The sequence below is a fragment of the Micromesistius poutassou genome (assembly GCF_964030765.1).
Source record: "Micromesistius poutassou genome assembly, chromosome: 9".
Taxonomy (NCBI): Eukaryota; Metazoa; Chordata; class Actinopteri; order Gadiformes; family Gadidae; genus Micromesistius; species Micromesistius poutassou.
In genome coordinates, this window is record NC_140279.1 from 14,015,965 (window position 1) to 14,042,111 (window position 26,147).

Genomic DNA, 26,147 nt, shown 5'->3' on the forward strand with positions numbered 1-26,147 from the left:
GTATAGGTAGCTTATCCTTTGAGTAGGTCTGAAGTCATTGCGGTAGACCTATACTTTTTGAACCCCTGTGAAAAAAAGATGACAAAAAAAGATGACACCGAATTACCATTCCCTGGGGCCTTGTGTAAACACCATACTACAACACATATGCCTATTTAAATCAACATCAACCGGTGTATTAATTATTACCTCCCATGAACAATTTCCAACTGGCTTACAACTAACCTACTTTCTATCCATTAACTGAGGACGTGTTGCGGCAGGTCCAGAGTGACTCACCTTGGTACTGAGGGTGTGTGCGTGTGCGTGCTTCACGTCACATCAACAAACGGCAGACATTTCCTTAGAATGTAGACCTTATCTTCAACCGTCTTCCTTCCCACAACAGCTCTGCGTTCTTCCTGAGCTCGTCAGCCTACATGTCAATACAAACTAGTATTGATACGACTAAAGGGAAAGGAATGCATTGGGCCTATTGATACATTTTGCATATCAATGACAAGCCATGTCAACCTCATGACTTCAATCAACATCAGTATTGTCTTGTAAGTCATTCACGACTAGATAATACTGAAGATTGAAGAGACGTGAAGTAGGGCCCCACCGTCTGTGTTCTACACATGGGGCTCGCCTTCCCACTTATCGGCCTCTGAATGTTGACCTACGGGGTTACTCATTGTAAACAATGTTTCTTAATACGTTTAGACGTGTGCTTCGAAGTATAGAAGTATTAACCAAGGGAACTTGATGTTATCACAGAAATGTATTGGCTGATTGATTTGATAATTGTTTGTGTGCTGCGTACGTGTACACACACACGGACACACACAAGCAAGCATGTACTCCACCTCCCCGCCCCCCCCCACCCCCCCCACCACCACCACCACCACCACCACCACCACCACACACCCACACATCGATTCATGCACTGTGACGATGTTTCTTCCCCGCGATTGAGTAAGGACGATTACTCACACATTTCATTCACACAACCACGCCTAGGAAGACCCGTGATGAGGTTCCTGGGTAGATTCATTGATGTACTGTGTATTTGTATCGTCTCAATGGAGTTGAGTGACCGAGTTTGTTGCGCCATCGCGTGTGGGTATTTGTTTTTCTAGGCTTTCTGGAAAAAAAAGGAAAATGTCCTCATTCAAATATTACTCATAAATATAATATATATAAAAATCGGAATGCTCTTAATTGGCGGGTAAACTTTCACATACAAGGAATTTGTCGTGATATGTTGGTGTATGCAGCATATACAAAAATACATAAAACAACTGAATTTAATATATGCTTATCTATTTTATTTCATAACAATAATGGCTGGTTAACACGGTGGCATGTACTTTTTTTCCCCTGTTAACTCTAATTAAAGTTTTTTTCATAAAAGTCAATGCCATCATGTTGGGCGTAGGCCGACCGTTGCTGTCACAGATTGTGTTTACATTGCAGTACCAAACATGAACAGCAGGTGGCAGTATCGATCAGGTCACTCATCCAAGAGCTTTCTGGAAAACACTGTAACATGCTAAAAATATCACCCCAATAAATGATTTACGTCAACTTAAACCAAGCGAGTACATAAATAAATCAAAAATATAACTTTACTACCCTAGAAAAAAGTAAACACATATAATTAAACATAATAAATAGTGCGACCCAATCAGCCCTGCCCACTTGCGACTGACAGCCAGTCTAGTCATGCGGCTCCGGCCTTCTCTGTTGTGATTCTCCTACTACGCAGAGCACCGATGTCTGACTTCCGCGATTCAACGTAGCGAGCCGAGCGAATGATCACAACCCGGATTTATACCGGGCTAGATCAGGGGAAAGTGGCGTCGTGCTACGGTACCAGCAGGGTGCCCCGGGAGGACATGGAGGGGACGGCGGAGCGGGAGTACGAGGAGCGCCGGTGAGACGCCGGGGCGGGCCTCGGGGAGTCACTCGGCTAGCTAGGGGGCTAGCTCAGCATCTAGACGATTGTGACTGTTATGAGTTATGTATAACTTTGAGACAGTATCCAGCAAACCGGATTACATACATGCTAAGCATGGTGGACTACACAGGTGTAGCACACTACAAACAGCAAGGATTTTCTACAAACTAACCCGTATTCCGACCAGTGTTATGGCAACAAGGCTAGGCTAGCTAGGCTGACATGGCCAACTTTGACAGCTTGCACCATCGAGTTTAACGCCCTGTTATAGGGTTGTAACTAACAAGCACAAGGACACATAACGTGGTTTTAACCAAACTATCAGTTTAGGTGCCTTTTCTAATTGGGTCAAGTGTGGTTGTATTTTAAAATATGGTGAACTCTTAAGTGACTGTGGAGCTACGCATTAGCTGTCGTTATCTGCAGTTTGTGATTGAATGTACAGGCGTAGTTAATTACCTATGAGCCGATGCTTTTATATCTATGTACTGCATATTATTTTTTGAGAAAGCAGTGTTTACATTGGATATTTAGCAAGTTCATCATGTATCTCCATAACCTTTCAAAAAAAATGTTAATGACCTCAAAACGTAGAATTATTTAGGCATAGATGAGAAGTCTCAATTGTGTGACATGCCATGAGGGTTTTGACGATATAGCCTTGATTATGATCAGGCAACAAAATAATGGTTTCATTGTGATGTTAATTCTGATAATAAGCCTTCTTCAGCGCTCAGGCAGACTCACCTCATTCAAGTTAAAGGTAATCCTCAACCTTAAACGTCATTCTTAATCTCTAGGAATGTGGCTCAGTCAACACACACACACACACACACACACACACACACACACACACACACACACACAGCCTGTTGCATAAACATTCTCCTTGAAGCTTTCAGGAGAATGTTCTCAGGTTAAGTCTTCTTTTTATCTCTGTAGGATATAGGCTGTAATTAGATTTTATATTGCTAGCTGAACTCTGATGCTGCTGCACAGTGTGTTATTGTCCCCTAGTTTTAATGAATGTACTCTCGGGTGTAATAAGAAGATACTTGGTCCCTGTTTTCTAATGGTGCAGGGGTTTCATCAAGCATCACACTTTGCTTATATGGTCCCTCAGGGGAAAATAGGATATCCTGGATATGAGCTTGCGTTTTGGCCCAATGGGATTTGAACTGATTCTAACTGGACAAGGAAAGCATTGCCGTGGCCTCCCATTGTGGCTACTCATTGCTAGGACTTTTCAGCATTTAACTCTCTTTATATTTGTTACGTGTTTTTGTATAGTAAATTAAACCATTCATAATCAAGAATTACAAAACCTAAAATTGTTCTTGAAATAGTATACAAAAACTAAGTATAAATAAAACTAGGATTTGAGCAAACAGCATTTTAAAACAGAAAACAGCTTCATGAGGACAAGGAACAAGCCAGCTGAAGTTCATGTTATTCAGCCTGTGTAGCACCTAATGCATGACTCACCGCAGATACCATGGTCATGTGTTGCTTAGCAGTCAGTTTGAGATGCACCATCAGCAGCCCTAACGATTATCTGTTCTCACCACTCCTATCTTCTTTCCTGACCCCTCCTCCTCCTCCTCCTCCTCAGGAGGGAACACTGGAAGCTGCTGTCCAGCCTGAAGACCACAGTGGAGGGCCTGGTGTCCACCACCAACCCCAATGTATGGTCGCGTTACGGTGGCCTGCAGCGGCTGCACAAGGACATGAACAACATCCTCAGTCACGGGCTGACTAATGAGCAGGTGGGTCCTCCTCTCACGGCCTGGCCGGGACGGCGGACAACAAAAAGGGCTGGGCGTTTGTTGTTGTGGTGGCCACGGTTACACACACTGTTTTGAAATGTTTAAAATCCTGATGTAGGATGTGACGCCATTTCAACTGACAATGTTTTAAGAGAGGACATTTCATCAACATTCGTTTTGTCTAATTTTATTTACATGCACATAGATACTCGCGGTAGCACTTCGTACTTAGAAAGTGCCTAATGTCAGTCCACCATGCTCCATTATGTCTGCCCTGTCTTCAGTAGGTCAATAGTCATCAGGAGACCAATAGGAAACAATGTAGACTATGATCGTTTGTTGTTGCATTGCAATTATGTTAGAGCTTCAGCATTTTTGATGTAGCTTTAATACTTGTTTTGGTGAAATATTCCAACTATATCTGGCATTAATAGATCATTTATCATATTATAGTCCATTGTGTAACATCGCTATACACTTGAAATTCTCACACTTGAAGAGACATTGTTAAATGCAAAGGGAAAGTTCCAGACATTTGGCCACAATGTGCCTTTTTGAATCCCCTTTTCTCTTTTGGTGTTTGCAACATCTGAAATGTATTTGTATGCAAACCCTGATCTTGTGTTGCAGGTATATTACAAGCAGAGGGATTACTGGCCGTTTGTGTGGTGTGTGCGGTATATAAGCCCACACCTGGCTTCACACGTTGAGCAGGTACGTCACTTTGTTCATCCGGTCACCTCTTAAGTTCACTCCATTACATTCCACGACACTGATGTTGTTGCATGCTTCGACTCTGGAGGTTGGATTTAAATTAAGTCACCAAGTCAGATGGAGCACAGTAATAGTCATTTTCATTCTTTTCATCCTAAGCTAAAATGTTTTTCTTTCGTCTCACTCCTGTCGTCTATTCTCTAATCTTTCTCTCGGTCTCTTTCTCTTTCTGTCTCCATCTGTCTCCTGGTCTCTCTTTCACTTTTCCTTACCCCTTCTCAACCTGTCCCATTCCCGTCTGGGTCCACAGTTCAGTTCGCTGGAGCCCGTGCCCAGCAGCGGGTCCCAGGGTGGAGGGGAGAGCTACAAGGCGGAACGGTGGCTCCTCCACAGCCTGCAGGTGCACATGCTGTCCGTCCAGCTCCGGCCCCTGCTGAAACACCAGGGACACACCCGCAAGTACTACAACGGTACGTCCACCGGCCCCTGTGAAGCCCACTCACTTAAACAGAACTGGTGACCTGGATGTATTTGTTTTGTAAAGCTTGTGGGCGTTTTTATAAGCCTAATTCACCCTTCTAAAGAAGTCTCACGCACCCTTTAAAGAAGTCACTGCACACGCCCCCTGCCCTACAGTGCTCGGTTAGCGCCTGGCCTGAGCTCCACCTCAGAAAACTGTCAGGTGTACAAACAGCCTACTTTTGTATCACATATTAAGACATAAGTAGTGACATAAGTAAGTATTTGAGATGACTTCCCATTCTTAACATGTCCTTTCTTCATTCTTAAAGAGTGCGTGCAAATGATTAAAGCATGCATGCTTTGTAAAAAGCTAAAAGACATAGTCATAGGCGTAGTAGGGCTTAGCGCAGGTTGTTCAAGCGGGCCTTCTACAGCTAAACTGTTGACAACATGGTTCAAGCACAGAAACTGTTGTTATGGAGAGAAACACCCTAACCACTAGGTTTGGATTTCTGATGCGTACCCATCTGTCCTCTCCATGGCGATAGACTCAGCCTTCCTGTTGAGTGAGCCCCATGTGACCGCCATGTTCCAGTGTCTGGAGGCCGTGGAGCAGAACAACCCCAAACTACTGGCCCTGGTGGACACCTTGGCGGTAAGACACACACACGCGCACGCACACACTCAAACTTCAATAAAAAAAACCACAGACACTTTGTATTCATGAGGGACGTTTAACTATGCATGAAAAAGTCACCCAAAACGACCCCAATACATAAAAAACCGAAACACGCAGGGGACTTCCTTATGTGTTCTCAGTTCCTCCTGGGCTTAATGCGCTGCCCCCCTTCGTCTCTCTGTGCAGCTTTCGCCAATGAGGTCCCAGCCCTGCATCGGCCTGCTGAAGACCCAGAGCATGTGCGTGTTGCCGGGCTCCTGGCGCACCAGCGACGGGCCCCCCAGGGGCCAGTCTCTGAGCCACAGGTTCACGACGTCCATCGGCTGCCTCCGTGAGGGTGACGAGACAGCGGCACAGAGCACCGCACGCAGCCACACAGACAGCGGTGAGCTGTGGAGTTGTGGAGGGTAGAGAGGGGAGTGAGGGATAGGGGTAAAGGGGAGTGAGGTATAGGGGTAAAGGGGAGTGAGGTGGGACAGTCATGTGTCACGGAGGGCCAAGAGAATGCAGCTGATTGCCTCCGATCTAAATGGTCGTGCCTGGGGAGCTGATTGGTTCGAATACACTTTCCAGTCACCATAGACTCACCGTGCTTTGTGGGATGCTGTTATAACATAGAAAGCAGAGTGCTGCATCTTGTTTTGCTTTATTTGATGTTCACACATTACAATCAGTTGCTATTGTCACTGCTATTGCAGGTGGTATTGTGCAGGTGGCCCCAGGAACGACCACGTTGTACTTGCCATTGCTGAATTTAAAGTGTTGCTGCTGCAGCACTTTGTCTGTTTTCCATCAGCACTCCTGTTCCTTGATAAGTAGACCATCCATTTCCTGGTCCTAACTGGATCATAAAAACACCCTAGTAGAATAGGGTGTCTGTACAACCCATCGCCTTCTAATAATAATAATGTAATGCTTGGGAGTGTGTGTGTGCGTGCACTATTATGAGGATGATGTAGACATGTGATAACCATGAATCTACTTCAGTCGGGCTGTGAATAGGCCGACTGACACAAACACACAAAGGCTTTTTTGTTCATGCACATTGAATACTGCTGGAAAAAAACCAAACCCTAATCTGGCCAACATTAAGGAGAAGACCTAGTTCAAATGAATGCCTTTTGCTTAGGATTTTGATAGATTGCTAAAGATCCTTTGCCATTCCATTTTTAAGTAACGACATCACATGATTTGGTAAACAAAGCCTCATTGTGTAATTCGAGTGCAGACATTTTCTCTTTGGATCCATCTGGTATGAGGAAGAATTTAACCTTGAGACTAAGGCCAAGTCCACACGTACCAAAACAATCTTTTTTTTCCCCGTTTTCCCTGGCATCGTATCAAGAACATTTGCGTCCACACGGATCCATCTCAATACGACTCAACACGCTACTTCATGTTCCAGGCGTATAGGTGGCGCTGTTTTAGTTTTAGAAATTCACCGGAAACGGTGAATTAGTTGAAACGGTGAATCTCCTAGTTGCCCTCCTGGTAGCCCTTCGCTGTGGATGTAAAATGTGGCTTATGTGGTTGTCCATCAGTCTTTTTTGCTCAGCGTGGCACAGGAGCATAATATTTTGCGATAGTAACCCTAATAGGCACAATATCTTCTCCAGCAGGAACACGAGCATGTAGTCGGCCATTGTTGTTGTTATGAGACGTCGTAACAGGTTACAAGAGGTTACGCTCGAGGGGTGTGGCGATGACCTCATCGAAACGCAAGTATGCGTATTGGCCGTCCAGACGAACACTCAAGGGCTGCGTTTGTGAACTTATTCACCCTGGGACCAGGTTTCAGAAAAGTCAGTTTGCATGCGATGCGTTTACAGGATTCGTTTGGACGATTGGCCAAAACGATGCAAAACATCTGCATTTAAACCAAAAAGCGTCTCCGTGTGGATGGCCCCTAAATTCCTTTAATCTGGGTTGATTTGTCGTGTAAATTCAAGGGAACCATAAATGTATTTGACTTTCTACAGTCAGTTACACAATTCACCAAAATGCTACCTATAAAACGAATGGAAGAATTGGGATTTGCCACACCCACTAAAGAAACGACCAGAAACGCAATGTGCCGGGGGGGGGGGAGGGAAACCATACCAGGACTACAGGTACCGGTCCTTAGGTCTTTGAGTTGTGAGGCTTTGAGGAGACTTATCTGAATCTGTATTCTCTTCCTTCCAGACCCTACCTCTTCCGCCATCAGCCTGGGCCCTGACTGGGTGCCCGGGGCCGGGGCCGGCGAGCGGGCCCCCGCCCCGCCTGCAGCCCCCCTGCTGGTTCCCCCGCTCGTCTCGCTGACCTCGTCCTCCCGCTCCTCCTCCCCCATGCCCGAGGCGGGGGACGGGGACTACGACGACGGCCCCGAGTACCTGGCCATCGGTAACCTGGGGCAACGCAGTCGCCACGACTCCCGAAGCTCCACCCCCAATCAGGGGCAGTCGGAGTCTGAGGTCCCGTCCCCGCCACGGAGGAGTTCCCTGGCTGTGGCTCCTCCCCCTCCACGGCGCTCGTCCTTCTCTGAGGGTCAGCGGGGGCCGGCCCGGGTGACCAGGGGCCACATACGCTCCATCTCCGACACGGGCGTCGATCAGAAGAGACAAGGTGGGTCAGCCAATCGGTGGAGGCAGCAGTAGCAGTAGCATGGGCGTGGGCGGAAGGCTACTCATGCACTGCCTACAGAGTGGCAAGGACCACATGCTCCTGCTAATGGTGTGCACACTTCTGATCCTTCGCAGCGTTCTGTAAAGTCTTTCTCGTCTTTCTGGTTTCCTGCATCTGGTCGGTGCAGAGAGTGGTTCCCGTTTCCCTGTGGTCGCGGAGGGAAACAGAGAGCTGACTCTCGTTCTCTATTGCTCTGTAACCCTTCTGCTTTCCTTCTCTCTCTCTGGGGGGGGGGGGGCCGCCTCTCTGTGTGCCAAGGAGGGGGTTCCCGGAAAATCACCATAATAATAGAAGACCCCGTGGCAGGTTGGCAGTGCAGTTCCTCTGTGCTCCATCTCTCCGTTATCACACCTCAGCCCCTTTTACCCTCCCATCCTCATATGTGATTATTTTTATTTTTTATCCTGCATGGTGATGAGTTGTTACCCCCCCCTCCCCTCCCTCACATCAGCTTTGTCACACTAATCCAGCTGCAGCCCCAGATTGGCCTGCTTAAGGGATCCACCTTTAATGGGTGGTTGTTTAGGACACAGTGTTTTTTTAGTTTGGTGTAGTATGGTGGTGTATACTAATACTTGGTATGAATCTAGAATTGATTATGCTGAGGTTTTGGATAAAATATTTTTTTGGATACATTTTCTCTCAATATTTAGGGGTTAATTGTTGTATTTCTGTTTTGTAATCTCAGCAAATTTGAAAAAGAGGGTCTCCCTCAATCTGTATCCATTATCCATTTGAGAGTCAAGTTAAGGGTGAGGGTATCTTGTATGCAAAGATACATTGTATTTAATGTATCTTTGCATACCAGGATTAGCTGAATGCTAAATGCTCTTGGATTTAGTAAGCATTTGTGTATTTTCCTTCAACTGCCATTTCCAATAATCGAAAGGCTTGCTCTGGGCCTGTCATTTGATGCTATCCTCCTCTGTCATCACTGTCCCTGCATTCTGTTTCTCCTCTGGAATGTGGCCCATATTGGATATCGTTTGGTGAAAATGTTTGTCTATTTTCTTTCTGTCAAGCTATGACAGAAGACGTTGTCTTATTTTGTGTTCATGTATTTGTTAGGCATGCATTTTACTGTCATGCATGGATGCATTTTTACACATACATTCATACAAAGTCCCTTTTCTTAAACTAGAATCAACAGAAAGCATGTACGCCAATACATTCCCAACGCTATATTGTTTCATCCAACTTTGATAATTCCCTTATTTGGTCATCTGTAAGGAAAATGATTCTGCATGTCTCCATCGACGTGATCGGAGTGCTCCTCCGGATGTTTCCGGAGGCTTTTCCTGACTGTTGTATATTGCTCTGATTGCCAGAGTCGGCAGGCGACGACTGCTCCATCAAGGACTACAACCCCTTTGCAACTCACAGCAGCGATGTCAGCGCATCCGGCTCACTCTATATGGAGTCCAGTGAGTACAGGGCTCCTTACTTCACATTCAGATCGGGCTAAGTGGCAACTGGACTGGAAATTTCCCAGGGGTGTTTTGTGTGTGTGTGTCCCTTAATGTAAAGAGCTTCTAAGTTGTAATGAGTTGAGAGCAAGGGTTCAAAGCTTGGATCTTTGGAAGTTTACGTGCAGAATCGCCAGAGAGACTGTTATGTGCTTTGTCTGGTGACATGAGTGTTTAACCACAATGTTTGTGTGTGTGTGTCAGATTGCTCGGAGCACAGCGGCATTCCTGACGGAATGTTCCGGAAGCCTTCGAAAGGCCAGAGCCTCATCAGTTACCTGTCAGAGCAGGACTTTGGCAGCTGCGCTGACCTTGAGAAGGTAACTCATGAAAACCATTATGAAGCTCCTTCAGTAAATCTGCCTGTGTGTGACTTTTGACAAAAAGTTTTTTTTGTGCTTACTGCTTAAAAGGGATAGGCCTAGCTGGAATACAAGCGTCGGGTATTTACAAATAAACAACAACAAATGTCTCTCTCCAACCTCCAGGAAAATGCCCACTTCAGCATTTCCGAGTCGCTGATCGCAGCCATTGAGCTGATGAAGTGCAATGTTCGGCGTCGCGAAGAGGAGGGTGACGAGGAAGAGGACAGCGACTCTGAGATCCAGCAGCTCAAGCAGAAGATCCGCCTGCGCAGGCAGCAGATCCGCCGCAGCCACCTGCCGCCATGCAGTTCTGCGCAGCACGGTAAGCTAACCACGCGGCACGGAAAGCTAACCACGCGGCACGGAAAGCTAACCACGCGGCACGGAAAGCTAACCACGCAGCAGGGTAAGCTAACTGTGCAGAACCATAAGCAAATACTCAACACTAACCGCAGAACACAGTCAGCTTACTGGCTGTAACCTGTTAAGGACATTGCTGATGTAAACCCACTTAAAAGTACAGACCATGCAGAACGCTTGGTGCAAAATCCCCATAATTCATTGTGTGCACAACAGGTTTGTTGGCTTTTTGCTGACATTGTTATATAACCTAACCACATGTTGCGAATGTGGTGGGTCAGGTCCCAAAGGATATTACTAATTTCTTTAATTTTACACAATGCCCTTTCCAGGCATAGTTCCCATTTCAAATTTGCAACTTGAACAAACTCGAGGTAAACGTTGGTGGCCGACCCTGAATCCTCTCGTTAATACGAGGCAATCCTTTTGATAAAGTTCTATGGCCCATTTTATGGAAGAGATAGAATTCAGGTTATGCAATCTAGGGCGAGGCTCCAGTGCCTCCAGCAACGACCAATGCAGTGGCGTGGAAAGTAATTTAGAACTTTACCGAACCCGTGCCTTTCTGAAACAACTTTTTACAATAATGTCCTCTCAATGTTTCCTCTGTGTGTTTTCATATTTCTTGATATAATAGTATCGTTATGTTTATTTCAAACACATGGGAAAGAGTTATAAAAGGTATAAATACAATGCATTATCAGTAATTATCATTATATTATACAATTACCGGGCCTTGAGGTTTTTGGGGGAAACATCTTCACATGCACACTGTGAAGATACTCTCTCTACACGGCTACTGACCTCGGCTCTCTTCTCTCCTCCTCTCCTCCTGTCCTCTCCTCCTCTCCAGTGCTCCCCTCTACGGACAGCGGGGGGTCCAGGAGGAGCTCCCGGGACTCCTCCCAGGGGCTATCTGACTCCGGGTCGGCAGAGGAGGTGGAGGAGTGCGATCTAGGTATGGAGATGCGAGGTGGTGGTGAGGGTGTGGGGGATGATGGGCCCGGGATGCTGCTCTTCTCTACAATGCCATTTATTTATTTTGATTTATATTTGATTGAGATCTATGTTTCATTCATTCGATTTTTTTATAACGTACACAAATGGAACAGAATATTTTTTGTTGTGCATCTTTTAAAAAATATATATTTTCCTTGAACTACAAGTTCAAGTATGCACATGATGATTGTTTTGTGTTGTATTGTGTCGTTAACGTCATTGTACCAATTCGCACCATTTCCAAGCAGTGGTGTCATGGGTTATCGATTCCAAAAAGAGATGAGATAATCTTAAGGAAGAAAGCTGGTTTTGAAGTGCTGTTTCTTCCCTTCCCAAATCGTAAATCAAGTCGTCGGCTGAAATCAACATTCATTCCATTTCACATTCAACTTGACATCTCTATCCACTTCCTCCCCTCGCACCGCGGGGCAGGGGGGAAGTTGTTTGTGTTAGTTTTTATTCATGTCAGCGCTTTATAGTGTTCCCTATTTAACACAGCTTTTACTGGGAAATGAGATGTAGGGAAAGCAGTCTTGTGGTGAGTTGGTGGTGGTGACAAGACCAGGTGGTGGTGACAAGACCAGGAAGTGTAATCTGTGGTCGGTATCAGGCTGGCAGGAGAGGTATACACGCCACCAAGGTGAACACGCCAATGCTTCTAGAAATGCAACCTACATAGGGGCGCTTTAAATACCCAGGGCAGGTTTTACAAGGTGTGAGGCAAATGCGCTGCCCGTGTGTGTGTGTGTGTGTGTGTGTGTGTGTGTGTGTGTGTGTGTGTGTGTGTGTGTGTGTGTGTGTGTGTGTGTGTGTGTGTGTGTGTGTGTGTGTGTGTGTGTGTGTGTGTGTGTGCGCTGGTGCCGGTGGTGGGAGCTGAGTGTTAGTTTTGTGTCTCTCAGATGACGGCTGTGATGGCCAGTCCTTGCTGGTGGCTTCTCAGAGAGGCCTCACCTTGTCACTTGCATCGCTCTTCTCAGGTATCTATAGGGTGGGGGAGGGGGGGGCGGGGTGTAGGTGGCAGGATGGCTGCATAGCAAACCTTTCTAACAACCCTAACAACGTGAGCTTTTCAGACGAGGTTTGCGGCTTGATTCCAAACTGAGAATTTTTAGGGTTTTTTAAATTCCCTTATCTCTTTTGTGTGAACAAAAGTACACAAAGGGATACAGGATGATGTATGTCAATACATGTCTAGGCATGTGTAGTGAGGTACGACTGCAGGAAATGCAAGTGTCATTTCTGGGATGAGTGTGATGCTCACTGAAGGGGGATCTCACCGCTATTATTTTACATGCAGCTGGCTGGAATCCACCTGTTTCTATGACACGGAAACAGGTGTTGCTCTTAGATGAGCATGTTAGGGGGTTTGGTCGATAGAAACCAAGGAGGAAGGGTTTTCAGTTTGGATCCAGGTCGGTCTCCTCCTGGCTTCAGCCGCCTTGGCTTTTTTGTGGTAGATGTGTGTTGTGATCTGCAAATGGACGTTGCTACAGGGGAGGTGTAGGAAGGCTGCTGGGGTCGGATTAGCGAGTAGTAGTAGTAGTTAGTGTCTTTTGTTTGTTCACCTTCCCAGCCCAGTGTTCATTTACTAACCCCCACCTTAAGCACAATTCTTTCTTCCATCTGTCATCCATTCATCCGATCGTAAACCTCCTTCCACAGAGCTTTGAGCCTCCTCCCGACACTTGACCTACTCTCTTCAACCCTTATATGTGCTGTAGTAAGGATTTCAGTGTGGTAAAGTGGAAAATAAATCAGCCCAAAAGTAGTCCCCTCCCTCTCCCTACACTTCTCCACCATTGAGAATTGTATGAGTGTTTCATTCAGGCACCTCTGATTGACAGGAAAGGTGGATTCTCTGAACCAATCGGCAATCCCGAAGCCGCTCGTATCTGATTGGTCTGAAAAAAAAAAATGTGGCATGTCAAAAAAAGACATACAAATTCTAGCTCTGAGAGCTTACCTACAGCACCCTTTTTAACCTTTTCTATGCAACAAATAACTTTTTAATTACTCCAAACTTGCTGACTTGCACTCTGAGCGATTCTTAAATCCCTGGAATTGGTCGTAGTAGCACTGCATTCTACAGTTTCATATCATTATTAAATATGTATAGTTGATCAACTATTTAAAAGCAGTCTTGTAATCCTGCTTTAGATGCTAGGTGCTTCATCCATTTCAAGGAAGGTCAGAGTTCATAAAATACTCGGTTACAGAGCAACAATACAACGAGTGATAAAGGCCATAGTAAAGTACATAATAAAGTCTTTATGAGAAGAAGGAAAGACGTTTATTAACGGTTCTTAGTCATTGAAAACATTGACCTGATTCCTCATCATCTTACTTACCGTTCTACCATCCAATGGGCCAAGCAACCTACATTCTATTTGTGGTTTGTGAGAAAATAATAAAGTACATTTTCATATGAACCATGTAAGAGACTGCACTGTAAACACCAGCAACTGTCCTGATCTCTTTTTAACTTTGTCCACAACTAACGTGTGGCTGTTTTCTATTGGCTGTGTCTTCATTCCTTGTGTTATTCAGAAGCCGACATCAAGCGTAGCGTTACCTCCACCAAGTCCTTCCTCAGCTCAGACTCCATGTAAGTAGTACATCCATATCTATGTCTGACTACTGCCATCTCTATACAGCACCCGTCTCTACCTCTTTTGGTCATCATCAATCACATCTTCACTTTACAAGATTGATATCGCACTAAATACAATGTATTTATCTGATGTATTATTATACGTTGTCAATGACATCTAAACCTCTCTCTATACATCTATAGCTCTTTCAGACATCATTTATATCCATTATATCATCCCCATGTCTATACGTCATTATTGATATCTAAACATCTCTATACATGTCAGTCCGTCTGTCAGTCATGTTTTAGATCTGTACAACTCTGAACAGTAAGCAATTAGCAATTCATCCTTTTTATAGTCTGTGGTTAATCCGCATAGCTGACCTCTAGTCATCCCTGTAGTCTATTGACTTAGTTAATCAGCCATCACAGGGCAAAACAAAGCATGTGGCCAGTGTAATCACAACCTGTTTCTGCTGATTCTGAATGCTAAGAATGTCATGACTCATCCTCACCTCTCTCTGTCTCTTCTCCCTCTGTCTCTCCTCTCTCTGTCTCACTGTCCCTCCTCCCATCGTCTCCCCTCTCTCTGTCCCTCTGTCTCTCTGTCTCGTGTCTCCAGCTGCCCGTCCTTCCTCCAGTCCAACTCTGCTGAGTCGGTGGCCATGGGTCTGCTCAGACAGTTTGAGGGCATGCAGCTTCCGGCTGCGTCCGAGCTCGACTGGCTGGTCCCCGAGCATGACGCTCCGCAGAAGGTACACGCACGCACGCACGCACGCATGCACGCACACACACACACACACACGCTTACATACGCACACGCACAGACACTTGCACACGCAAACAAACAAACACACGCTTACATACACAAACACACAGACACTTGCACACGCACACGCACTTACATGCGCAAAACACACAGACACTTGCACACACAAACAAACACACACGCTTACATACGCAAACACACAGACACTTGCACACGCACACACAGTTACATACGCAAACACACAGACACTTGCACACGCACACACACTTACATACACAAACACACTTGCATGTGCACACGCACACACACATGCACACACACACTCAAGTATGCACATGAACATGCACTTTCACTCATGCATGCATTCTCCCATACAGGTAGAACATAATCATAGTTTCAGGAAAAAATGCTGCGTTTCTTTTCAACCCTTATTTTCCATCAGGGATGAATAGTGTGCACATGCTTATCTTTTGAAACTGCAGAATTCGAGGTAATTATCTGTGCCTGTGTACTGATCCTCATGGATGGTTGGTGCATTGGATGCCGGAGAGTTATTGCTGCATTAAAAATAACAACAATAATGTAACAATAGGGCCTGAAGGGTTGTTGTTGGGCAAGTACAAAATACACATGAGCCAGAGTTTGAAGGACTGTTGTTCCTACAAAGAGGCAAACATTGTTCACAAGCATCAGCTTCAGCCCCTGGGTTATTTATGTAACTTAATATTGACCTAAATATGGTTGACATCATTATGTCTACCGACCGACAATTATTATAAATGGGGTAAACTTGTCCTTGAGCACTGAACTCGACAAGGAGATGTTCCGTGTCACACGGCAATGTGTCCTCATGAGGCAGCTAGCAGGACGACGGGTGGTTCTCACAAGGATTATATTACCGTCAGTATTGTTATTATGGGACACTGCAAACTAGGGCTCTCAGAAAAGACGTTATTCCTTCTACAAAAACGCATGGGTTCAAACCATACATAACTACTTGTATAGGTAATGTTTTAATAAACATTAAAAGATGTACTAAACCGTAAAACTTAGAAACCGTAGAACTGATCTCTCGGAGCGAGATCAAATGAATGATTCATAGTTGATGATTGATTGATTCGATAGCCTCATTTTTATACAGGGTAAGTTATATTTATAGTGGTTTAAATGAACAATTTGATAATAATTGTCAATCTTTGCCGAGCAAGAGTATTGTGTGAAAGGATCCTTCGGATCTCGATTAATTTGATAGACGGCGTGTTCTTGGTTGAACGGACATTGACCGCTCGGAGCGAGCTCTGCTGTGCAACTTGGGACAACAATTATAACAACATGAAACAGGAAATAATGACCAAACCATTGGGAACCTGCATTTCAATGTGGCAACAAAGAAGTTTTACTCAGGGACAACTCAGGGACAATAAAGCGCTATTAAACTCTGGCATAAAAAAAGGTAAAACTGACTCAACTGGTTCAGCATTGTCAACCGTCACTGACTGGCAGGCCTCAGGCCTTAAAGCCTCTGGCCAAAAGCTTAAAGGCTTTTGGCCAGAAATACAAGACGGTCCACCCAAGGAGAGCCACGTGCTGACCTCTTTTTATTGACTAAATTCCCTGTGGTGGAAGAGATGTGTCCAGAAGACCCAGTAATGGAATGGCTTAACTATCTGCGTCATGCTGGGCAACGGCCCAGGGTTCGCACGATGACTAGCTAAACCGTGGGAGCGCTTTAAAAAAAATAATAATCACATTTTAATATAAATGTTCACATTCTAATATATTTGAATGTTAATTTGAAGTTATAATCAAATTTTGAATATTCTTAACAGCCGTACTGCAACCCCGTATCCCCAGTATTCCCAGTCCTCCCACCTAACCGCTCCTCGTCCCTGTCACCCCCCTAGCTGCTGCCCATCCCAGACTCCCTCCCCATCTCCCCGGACGACGGCGAGCACGCCGACATCTACAAGCTGAGGATCCGGGTGCGAGGCAACCTGGAGTGGGCCCCCCCACGGCCCCAGATCATCTTCAACATCCACCCGGCGCCCAAGTGAGTCTCAAGCTTGGGGAGGCTAACGCATGTCGCGCTGTATATGGTTAGCGAAGGAGCATAAATGGTGTCCGTTGTGGGTGTGAATCCTAGCCCTAGAGCAGGCACTTTGGAACTGATCAGAGTGCTGCAGCACCGGACCGCTGATCGAGTTTCGAGGCTGAAAAGAGATATCGATATTTCTCTGATTTACACTTTCTCTTCAACTTCAAAAGCTCTCTACAGCCGGCTCTGTTCCAATTAAAAAAGAATAATAATAAATAACGAGACCCATTACCTAATGTGTAACTGTTTTATGACTTGAATGTAAAGTTTAACTGTCAAGATATCAGTGGTGAGATTAATAAATGCTCAGACCGGTATATTATAAAACAGAATATGAACTGACTGTTGGAAAGTAGTACAATTGAATTAGCTTATCATGAAGATAAGTCTCCAGAGCACTTGCAGGCAGTAAAATTGCAAAAATATGTAAATAGCTATTCATCCTATTTCATTTACATGCACCGATTATGTTCACCTAGATAGACATGGAAATTCAACAGCTGGCTTATTCTCAAATGGCCTCAAACCAATGACACACACACACAGGCACACCACACACTACACACCACTCTTACACGCACACACACACACACACACACACACACACACTCTCACACCCACACCCACACCCACTCCTACTCACACCCACACCCTGTCAATGTGTTTCAGGAGGAAGATAGTGGTGACCAAGCAGAACCACCGCTGTGCTGGCTGTGGCATCCGCGTTGACCCAGGTTAGAAAACACCCTTTACCTAGGGATTTGGATACATAGGATTTGACTGGGGGGGATCACCCTGTGTCTCTGACTCACAAACACGCATGTAGGCACAAACAACGCTATCCATTTCCACTGTCCTCCCCATAAAGGAAAGACATTTGCAAAAAAATTTCTTGGTAAAAAGAGATTCTCTTTTAGTAAAAAAATGTTTTTTTACTAACCGCGAACCCTAAACCCTAACCTTTTTGGTTTGAACTCTTGACACAAAACCATCAAGCACCGCCTCTATTTTGGTTCTAAACCCCTCCATTTTGGTAGACCCCCCCCCCCCCCCCCCCCAGGGATGGGGATCGAAACCCGGTTCTATCAAGGACCCGGTTCCACTTTATTCAAAATCCGAATATCAATAACGTTTGGGCTTATCGATACCGCTATTGAGTCTTGTCTGGTTTTTTTTCTCCCGTAGGTCCTGTAACGTAATTGTGTGTCCTTTGAGTCGCGTCACAGCACTTAATTCTAATCAATCAAATAAAAAAAAATAGTAATCCAATTGTGAAATCCGCGTTGTAATCGGCAGCATACAAGCTAGTTAGCTTGAAAAGTAAATAAAGTTTCAGACGTGCTGCGTGATGATGTGTTCAGGTTGGCTCAGTAAAACGACTATTAGGTTATCATGATGCGTTCAAGTGTAACGTAAAGAAAAGGGAAATTGAGTTTTTGGCGAGATGACATGAGTAATATAGTTGTATAGTTCCGTATAGATCTTTTTAAAATATATAATTAAACTACTGATGCCAATATTTATTAAAAATGAAATTTAATTTAAAATACAATTATTTATTTCCTAAATATTTTCCTAATCACTAAAAACATGAAGGCTAGAAACGTTTTTGTTATGCTCACTTGTTAAGCAATAAAAGCAATACCAGTTCTGTTAAAAACATATTGTTGCGTCGTCTTTCCACCAAATAATAGAAAAGTATCGATAGTGGTATCGATAAAGACTCGGATCGATAAGGAGTATCGATAAAGGTATCGATACTATCGATAATAAATATTAACGATCCCCATCCCTACCCCCCCCCCTCCCCCAGACTACATCAAGCGGCTGCGCTACTGCGAGTACCTGGGCCGCTACTTCTGCCAGTGTTGCCACGACAACGCCCAGGCGGTGGTGCCGGGCCGCGTGCTCCGCAAGTGGGACTTCGGCAAGTACTACGTCAGCAACTTTGCCCGGGACCTGTTGAGCAAGATCGCCGGCGACCCGCTGTTCAACCCCAACGACATCAACAGCGGCCTGTACAAGAAGGTCAAGGCCCTGGAGGCGGTTCGGGTGAGTGCCGGGGGGAGGGAGGGGGGGGAGACGAGGGAGACGGGGGGGCGGAGGGGGGAGAGAAGGTCTTACACAGGATCGTTGGGTCCCGGATAATGGACCCTTTTGAACAGAGGAGGGATCATAGGACAAACACGGGTGTCGCTGTTGCAATTCGTTATGGTCGGTTACTTTGATGTAACAGAGCACAGGTAGGTCAACTCATCTGGGCTAGTTGAGCCTTCTACCCGTGCCCTGGTACATCAAATATGGATAGATGGCTAGGTAAACCCTATGACACTGGTTCATCTACAAGCCCGGCGGATGAGGAAAGGTTATTCTGAACAAAACGGTTCTGTAGTAAGTAACTGCAAAATGTAAAATAGGCTGAATTCTTGTTATTGGATTTTGCCTTTCTAACGTAGTTTATAACATAGATTCATGGATAGATTCATGTTTGCAGTGTCATGAAGGTTTATTGGGTTGAGTTGTGGAGCTAATGCCTAATAATACCTTGAATTGACATCATGCGTCACGCAGGCGAAAAAGCCTGAAGAAACCCTTTGAGTTTCCACGCACACAGGTTATCATGAAGTCTACATCTTTTTCTAGGTATTGAGGGTGCAGCTGTTTCACATGAAAAACCTCTTCAAGACCTGCCGCCTCGCCAGAGAGTAAGTGTTTGTGTGCAAAGCGTTAAACGTCAGTCACCACATAAAAAATGTATTTACACTGTGTAAACTCAGTATGCTGACTGTATCATGTTGGTATGTGTGCGTTTGTGTTTCCTCCCCAGTGTGCTGGACCAGTTTGACAGTCTTCCAGGTCACCTGACAGAGGACCTCCACCTCTTCTCCCTCAACGACCTCAGTGCCGTGCGCAACGGGGATCTGGTCCCCCGGCTCAAGGAGCTACTGAAGCATGGTTCCACGCACGTAGCTGGCTGTGTGGTAAGACTGCGTCGCGCTTCATCTCTCTTATTTACATCCAAAGACATCCATATGTACAGAACAAACATCCAAAGACATCCATATGTACAGAACAAACATCCCAAGACATCCATATGTACAGAACAAACATCCAAAGACATCCCGTTCATTATTGAAGTTTGACAGTACAGGAACATATGTTGGCTTTACTTTACTTTTTTTTTTATTGTACTCCTACTGGCTCACTCATTCATTCATTAAGCTGTACTCGCACTGGCTCACTCTTTCATTCATTAAGCTGTACTCGCACTGGCTCACTCTTTCATTCATTAAGCTGTACTCGCACTGGCTCACTCTTTCATTCATTAAGCTGTACTCCTACTGGTTCACTCACTCATTCCTTAAGCTGTACTCACACTGGCTCACTCATTCATTCATTAAGCTGTACTCCTACTGGTTCACTCACTCATTCCTTAAGCTGTACTCACACTGGCTCACTCATTCATTCAGTAAGCTGAATCCCCTCTGTGTTTCTGTGTGTGCTCCTCAGCTGTGCCAGGCCAAGGGCTTTGTGTGCGAGTTCTGCGGCAACGGCAAAGACATCATCTTCCCCTTTGACCTGAACAAGTGCCAGCGGTGCGAAGGTGAGCCCCATCCGCACGCGGCCGGCCTGGGCCGCCCTCAGGCCCCCTCCCCCAATCCCTTCCCCGCCCCCTCCTGGAAAGACTGGAAGTTCCCCAAGCCCCGTAGGCTGGCCAGGGCTCTGTTGCAGGACAAGAGGGAGGGAGAGGGCGGGGAAGAGAGGGGACACAAGGGGGCGGTGGTGAGCAGCGAAGACGAGTGGGAGGTATGGGGAGAACAGGGAGGGACGGGGGAGGACGGGTCAGAGATCGGCCAGGGAGGGACGGGGGAGGACGGGTCAGAGGTCGGACACGGCGGGACGGGCGAGGACAGGTCAGAGGTGGAAAGTACAGGGGAAGCGGAGGGAAGGAAAGAGGAGGAAGGCGTTGAGCCGGACCCAACGGAGGTTCAAGCTGGCGGAGAGCGCGGCGATGAGAAGGCGAGGACGGAGAAGGTCAACCTCATGAGGGTGCTCGGGATAGACCGGCTGGTCAGTGTGTTCTCCAAGAGAGAGCGCAGCGACAGCCAGACGAGCGACGGCGAGACGCAGGGTGAGGCGGGAGGACGAGACGCAGGAGGGGTCGGGAAGGAGGAGAGGAAGGCTTTCTGGAAGATATCAGGGTTTGAGAAGCTGGGGATAAGTTTCTCCCAAGCAGACACTGAGAGTGAGGAGGAGAGGGCGGTCGAAACGGAAGGGATGGAGGAAAAAGTACCGAAAGCCAGCGAGGGCGAAACACAAGGGGATGTGGGGAAGGCTGTTTGGATGGTATCGGGGTTCAAGAAGCTGGGAATAGGGTTCTCCCAAGAAGACAATGAGAGTGAGGAGGAGGGGGCGGTTGCAAAGGAAGGGATGGGGGAAAAAGCACCGAAAGCTAGCGATGGCAAAACACAAGGTGACGTGGGAGGGAAAGATGTAGGGAAGGCTGTTTGGAAGTTGCCGTCATTGAGGAAGCATGGAAAAGACCTCTCCAAAATGGACACAGAGCGGGAGGAGGAGAAGGTTGATGCACTAGAGGAAGGGGTGCCGGATAAAGCCCAGAGCACCGGGGGCAAGGAGGAGCAGGTCTCGGGGGCCGGTGTAGCGGGGAAAGCCCATGGCGGCGCAGCCAAAGCAGGGAGGTTTGCCGGCCTGCAACTCCTCTTCTCCAGAGGGAAAAACGGAGGAGGAGGAGGAGTAGGAGGAGAGCCAACCGGAGAGCGGGAGGAGAACAGGGAGGCGGATGTAGAGAAAGTGGGGCCAGGAGAAGGGGCCGGGGGCGGTCAGAAGAGCTGGAGGTCACGCAAGACTCGGCATGCCAGGAGGGTGAGCCAGGGGCGGCCGGGGAAGAGGAGGCCGGACAGGGACAGGCCGGGAGGTGGGGATGGGTCAGAGCCCTGTGATGGAGACGAGGCGGGGGGGGGAGACGTCAGGGCTTCGGAGGACACCGAGGAATGTCCTCTCGTGGACGATGGGGAACAGTAGATGTTGAGGAGTGGAAGGTTCAGGGTTGAACCATGGGTGAGGTTCTGGATGCAGGACTTGGTTTAAAAGACCTGCTCCACCTGGTGGGCACCTGGGGGTGGGAGGTGGTACAAGAGACAGTACTGAATTGCACCTTTTAATCAGCTATGAACCCAAAAACAAACGACAATCATTAATTTGTAACGATTATGTTTGATTGGGTATTTCCTGGTTTTAATTTCTTTATGGGTGACCTCATCTATTGGATCCATACCTCAGTGATATCTCAGGTTAATGCACCATTTGATGACACACACTTTTGACTTTAGCGGTTAGATTTTTTTTTCAATTTAAAAGTTGAAAATATACAGTTTCTACAGAATGTACGTTGGGGCTTTTATTCAATGAATGCTGCAGCCCTGCGTCACTGTCCTCGTGTGTGTGTGTGTGTGTGTGTGTGTGTGTGTGTGTGTGTGTGTGTGTGTGTGTGTGTGTGTGTGTGTGTGTGTGTGTGTGTGTGTGTGTGTGTGTGTGTGTGTGTGTGTGTATCGTATGTCTGGTTTTGTGTTCTCCCATCCATTTTCCCCTTTCTTTCTTTCTTCCTTCCTTCCCTCCTTGCTAGCATTGAATACTTGGCACTGTGGTGGTTTGGGTGTTTAGAGCTCTGGTGTCGCTGGTCTTGGTGTGTTGTGTCTGTCTGTGCAGTTGTTGAACTGCCGGACTGTTCTGTCTTAGCATGGGTTTCCTCTTGGCAGTTGGCTGCTGATAGATATTTAAATAGACTTTGCATGCTGAGTGGAAATACTGTTCTGGGTTTGGTCTGCCTGTGCTGCATTGTGAAAGATAAAGATGATCTTATCAAGTTGATGATCAAGATTGATTATCTTTCCTGCGGTGTAAGCTATTTCAGGTTCGCAATGGTAGTTAAGTTGTTCCACAAGTCAAGAGTATTAAGTTTCATTGCTGTTTCATTGGTCTTGATTTTCAATTTGAAATCAATTAAAGGTCCACCTATGATATTTTTTTTTGTATAGAATTATAATCATTTTACAGTACAGCGAAATTGAGTAGAAATCCTATCCGAGCCTTCAGACACAAACAGAATTTTAAATTGGAGGAAAAAAGTCTTGTTGAAGGTGCTAAACATATACATAAGTTTATGGCGTTGCTGAAACCTATAAAACAATAAGACATAAAGCAATACAATAGCTGGAACTTGCAGAATTGACAGTTGCTGTAATTGATCCATGCAGTGTTAATAGTTGGCACGTTATTATGTAGGCTTTTGAGAGGAGCAACTGTTGCTCATGCTTTATTGGTTTTACAATAAATGTTATTTATTATTTTTATTTTTTGTGTGTGTGGCATGTTATTTTAATTTTTTCATCTTCATCTCTGTGTGAGTATGAAATAAAAACCATAAAAAAAACAACATTTGCTCGTCACCTCATTATACGTGTTTGTAAGAACGAGAGTAGTGGACTTTCCTTAACAATATATCTTCTATAAGTGTGGAAGGTGTGTCTGGGCTCTTAGTGTGGAAAAGGCTTTCAGTCGGGACAGGTTGAAACTAGCTTCAGGTGCTCTGTGGTCCACCCCTACCTGCTCCTCCAGCCTTCTGCCCCGCTGTGGCAAACCTCTTCTTCTTTTATAGTCCCACGCCGGCCTGTGATAGGCTCTGCTCTGGTGACATCACTTGGCCTCTCCCTGCCTCTGTCTCTCCTTGTTCGTCAAAGTGGTTCAACTGGTTGTTGAACTCATCTGTTTGCTTTGGTTACGGAGGGTAGGATCCTCCGTGGGGCGTTTTGTACTTGTCATTCTTCTCCACCACCGAGCCCTGTAGAGGGCACCAGCCCGTCACAAATGGAGACCTCGGAGCGCCCCGGTGGATCACCGGGTGGTGGATCACCGGGTGGTGGAGACCTCGCACTGTTGACAAGCTACTTTTGCGTTTCGGGGTCAATGTTAACCCTCTCTTCTTCTCTTCTCCCCTCTCTTCTTCTTGTTCTCCAGAGTGCCACGCCTGCTACCATCGCGGCTGTTTCCGTGCGGGCAAGGAGTGTCCGCGGTGCCAGCGGTTAGCCGCGCGCCGCGAGCGCATGGCCCGCAAGAACATGGAGGAGCAAGAGGACGAGGGCGGCGGGGGGTAGAGAGAGAACGTGGAGAAGATCAACGTCGGTTGTATAGAATATATAAATATAAAGAACATATAAATATAAATATAAAGAAAAGCAAAAACGCCACGACTTTTGATTGTAGAGACGGACCGGTCTCCCCGGGCTGGGAGATTGACTTCTCTTCCCGGGCCGGGTTTTGTTCTTCCTGCAGGAGAAAAACAAGAGTTTAATTATTTTTCCGCATCGGGAGTAGCACATGGTTGATTGCATCAGGACTGATTATCATCACATGAGATTATATGGAGGGAGGGGGGGGAAATATCTACTGAGACATGTATGGGCTAATCAGATTTATAAACTTTTTCCAGACGTCCCTCTGCCTTTTTGGTACCGTCCTGTTTTCAGAAAGAAATCATTCTGACGAGAAGACATTCTAGCATCACATGCACACATTTCCAAGGAGGAACGTTCTTCTACCAGAAGTGCAGCTTTTTGGATGTCCTCTGACTCCTGGCACTATGCCTCCTATGCTTCTAGTTTCATCCTATGATCCAGTTAATTTGCTTGGAAGGCAAGTTCCAAACTTCCCTGCTTATTTAGGTGCAGTTCTTTTGGGGGTCGTTCCCAATGCGTTCCAAGTCGTTTTATTTTGAAGGTGTTGGGGGTAAGGGTGTCTTTTCTTTCCTTTTACTGTCGCCTATTGTCTTGGTTTTTTTGTGGGTTTTTAGCCACGCTAATGTGCCTCTGGTAGCTAATGTAGGTAAACTTTGAAAATATTTGTGCACAATCGCCAGATTAATTGGAGGTGTGTGTGTGTGTGTGTGTGTGTGTGTGTGTGTGTGTGTGTGTGTGTGTGTGTGTGTGTGTGTGTGTGTGTGTGTGTGTGTGTGTGTGTGTGTGTGTGTGTGTGTGTGTGTGTGTGTGTGTGTGTGTGTGTACTTGCTGTGCACCAATAATTTGCACTTATCTGATTTGAGAATGTAACATTTAACTTGATTTTGTGTGGGACCACTCATCTTAACATGTAGTTATTTTTTGCACTGATCTTATTTTCAGGAGGAGAGTGTGGAGCAGGGAGACTTATTCAGGGCTTTTAATTAACCCAAATGCTGTCACACTTTGAGTCACTGGGATGGCACAACCATATTCAATAATTCACCCCTTGGCAGGAGACACAAATTCACGTTCCATAAGATGTCGTCTGTAACGAAAGTAGTATGATTTTTTCAGGTTTCATTTTTTCTTTTGAAAATTAATTAAATTCAGATTGAATACATGGAGATATGAAATTAAGTAATTCCGATTGTAAGTGATTTTTATCTTCCACAGATCTGATGGGCTGTGTTTAACAATACTTTTATTGGCCAAAGTACTAAACTTTTTCCAGAATGAGTAACATTTTATAAGCCTTTGCTAATGATACGTCAGTAGTCTTTAGATCAGGGATTGCATAATCTGATTTGAATTGTAACAGCTAGGGAAACTATCCCCTCTCCAATGGAACCGACTGGATGTTTTTACACGATAACCGCATATATAGACGTCAATTACTTAGTGTGTTTAGTCTTAACACTCTTTTAAAAGCACTGTACTCATATTCACTGAACATAAAGTAGAATCTGTTCCTCTTTGCCAGGGCGCTTTCTTAGTTCATCGACCTGCCTTTTGTACAAGGATGTGAAGTGCACTAAGAGAAAAGATATTGTAAATAAAATTGTTGAATGCTTTTATTTTGATGATAACATGTGTTCATTTGGCTTTTGTTCTGTAACATGTTGAGAATTAAAGACTGCCCTGACTGTTAATGTTGTGGGAGCTGTTTTTAAATTACTCCAAATTAGGATGGCATCATACATACAATATTGGATTTAAAACCAATCTTGTTCGACAGACCAATTAGTCAACATTTATTGCCAAGATCCAAGTCACTTTGAATAGCTTTAATTCTGTGTTGGGGAAGGATAAAACAGTTAAAATAATCAGGTCATAGAACCGGTACATATGCACAAAATAACACCAACACATTTCTGTTATAAGATGCTTTTACTGTGGTATATTCTTCTGAGGAAGGTAGTGCATACTGTCTTACACAAAACATACCTGTCCCTGAGCAAGACACCTAACCCCAACTGCT

General features: G+C 45.6%; 1 protein-coding gene across 2 annotated transcripts; it reads left to right on the plus strand.

Moving 5' to 3' along the window:
* Positions 1 to 1,715: 1,715 nt before the first annotated feature.
* On the plus strand, positions 1,716 to 25,795 carry rubcn (rubicon autophagy regulator). Of its 2 annotated transcripts, XM_084473085.1 has the most exons (21): positions 1,716 to 1,918; positions 3,555 to 3,708; positions 4,339 to 4,422; positions 4,733 to 4,892; positions 5,433 to 5,539; positions 5,750 to 5,948; positions 7,748 to 8,167; positions 9,556 to 9,651; positions 9,898 to 10,013; positions 10,182 to 10,380; positions 11,272 to 11,376; positions 12,317 to 12,394; positions 13,965 to 14,022; positions 14,633 to 14,765; positions 16,684 to 16,829; positions 17,544 to 17,608; positions 18,688 to 18,926; positions 19,518 to 19,579; positions 19,702 to 19,855; positions 20,385 to 20,478; positions 23,910 to 25,795. In XM_084473085.1, exons 1-21 carry the CDS (start codon positions 1,797 to 1,799, stop codon positions 24,044 to 24,046), a joined length of 2,928 nt encoding a protein of 975 aa, XP_084329211.1. In that variant the 5' UTR covers positions 1,716 to 1,796; the 3' UTR covers positions 24,047 to 25,795. The 2 variants fall into 2 exon arrangements, with proteins under 2 accessions (XP_084329211.1, XP_084329212.1); XM_084473086.1 differs by lacking the exon at positions 12,317 to 12,394.
* Positions 25,796 to 26,147: the final 352 nt, after the last annotated feature.

What these genes read in the sequence shown, in the direction of transcription:
- rubcn (XM_084473085.1), top strand. Translation starts at nt 1,797, where the DNA reads ATGATCACAACCCGGATTTATACCGGGCTAGATCAGGGGAAAGTGGCG. An exon ending in AGCATGACGCTCCGCAGAAG is followed by an intron (nt 14,766 to 16,683) that starts GTACACGCACGC and finishes TCACCCCCCTAG; the next exon opens with CTGCTGCCCATCCCAGACTC. An exon ending in AGGCCCTGGAGGCGGTTCGG is followed by an intron (nt 18,927 to 19,517) that starts GTGAGTGCCGGG and finishes ATCTTTTTCTAG; the next exon opens with GTATTGAGGGTGCAGCTGTT.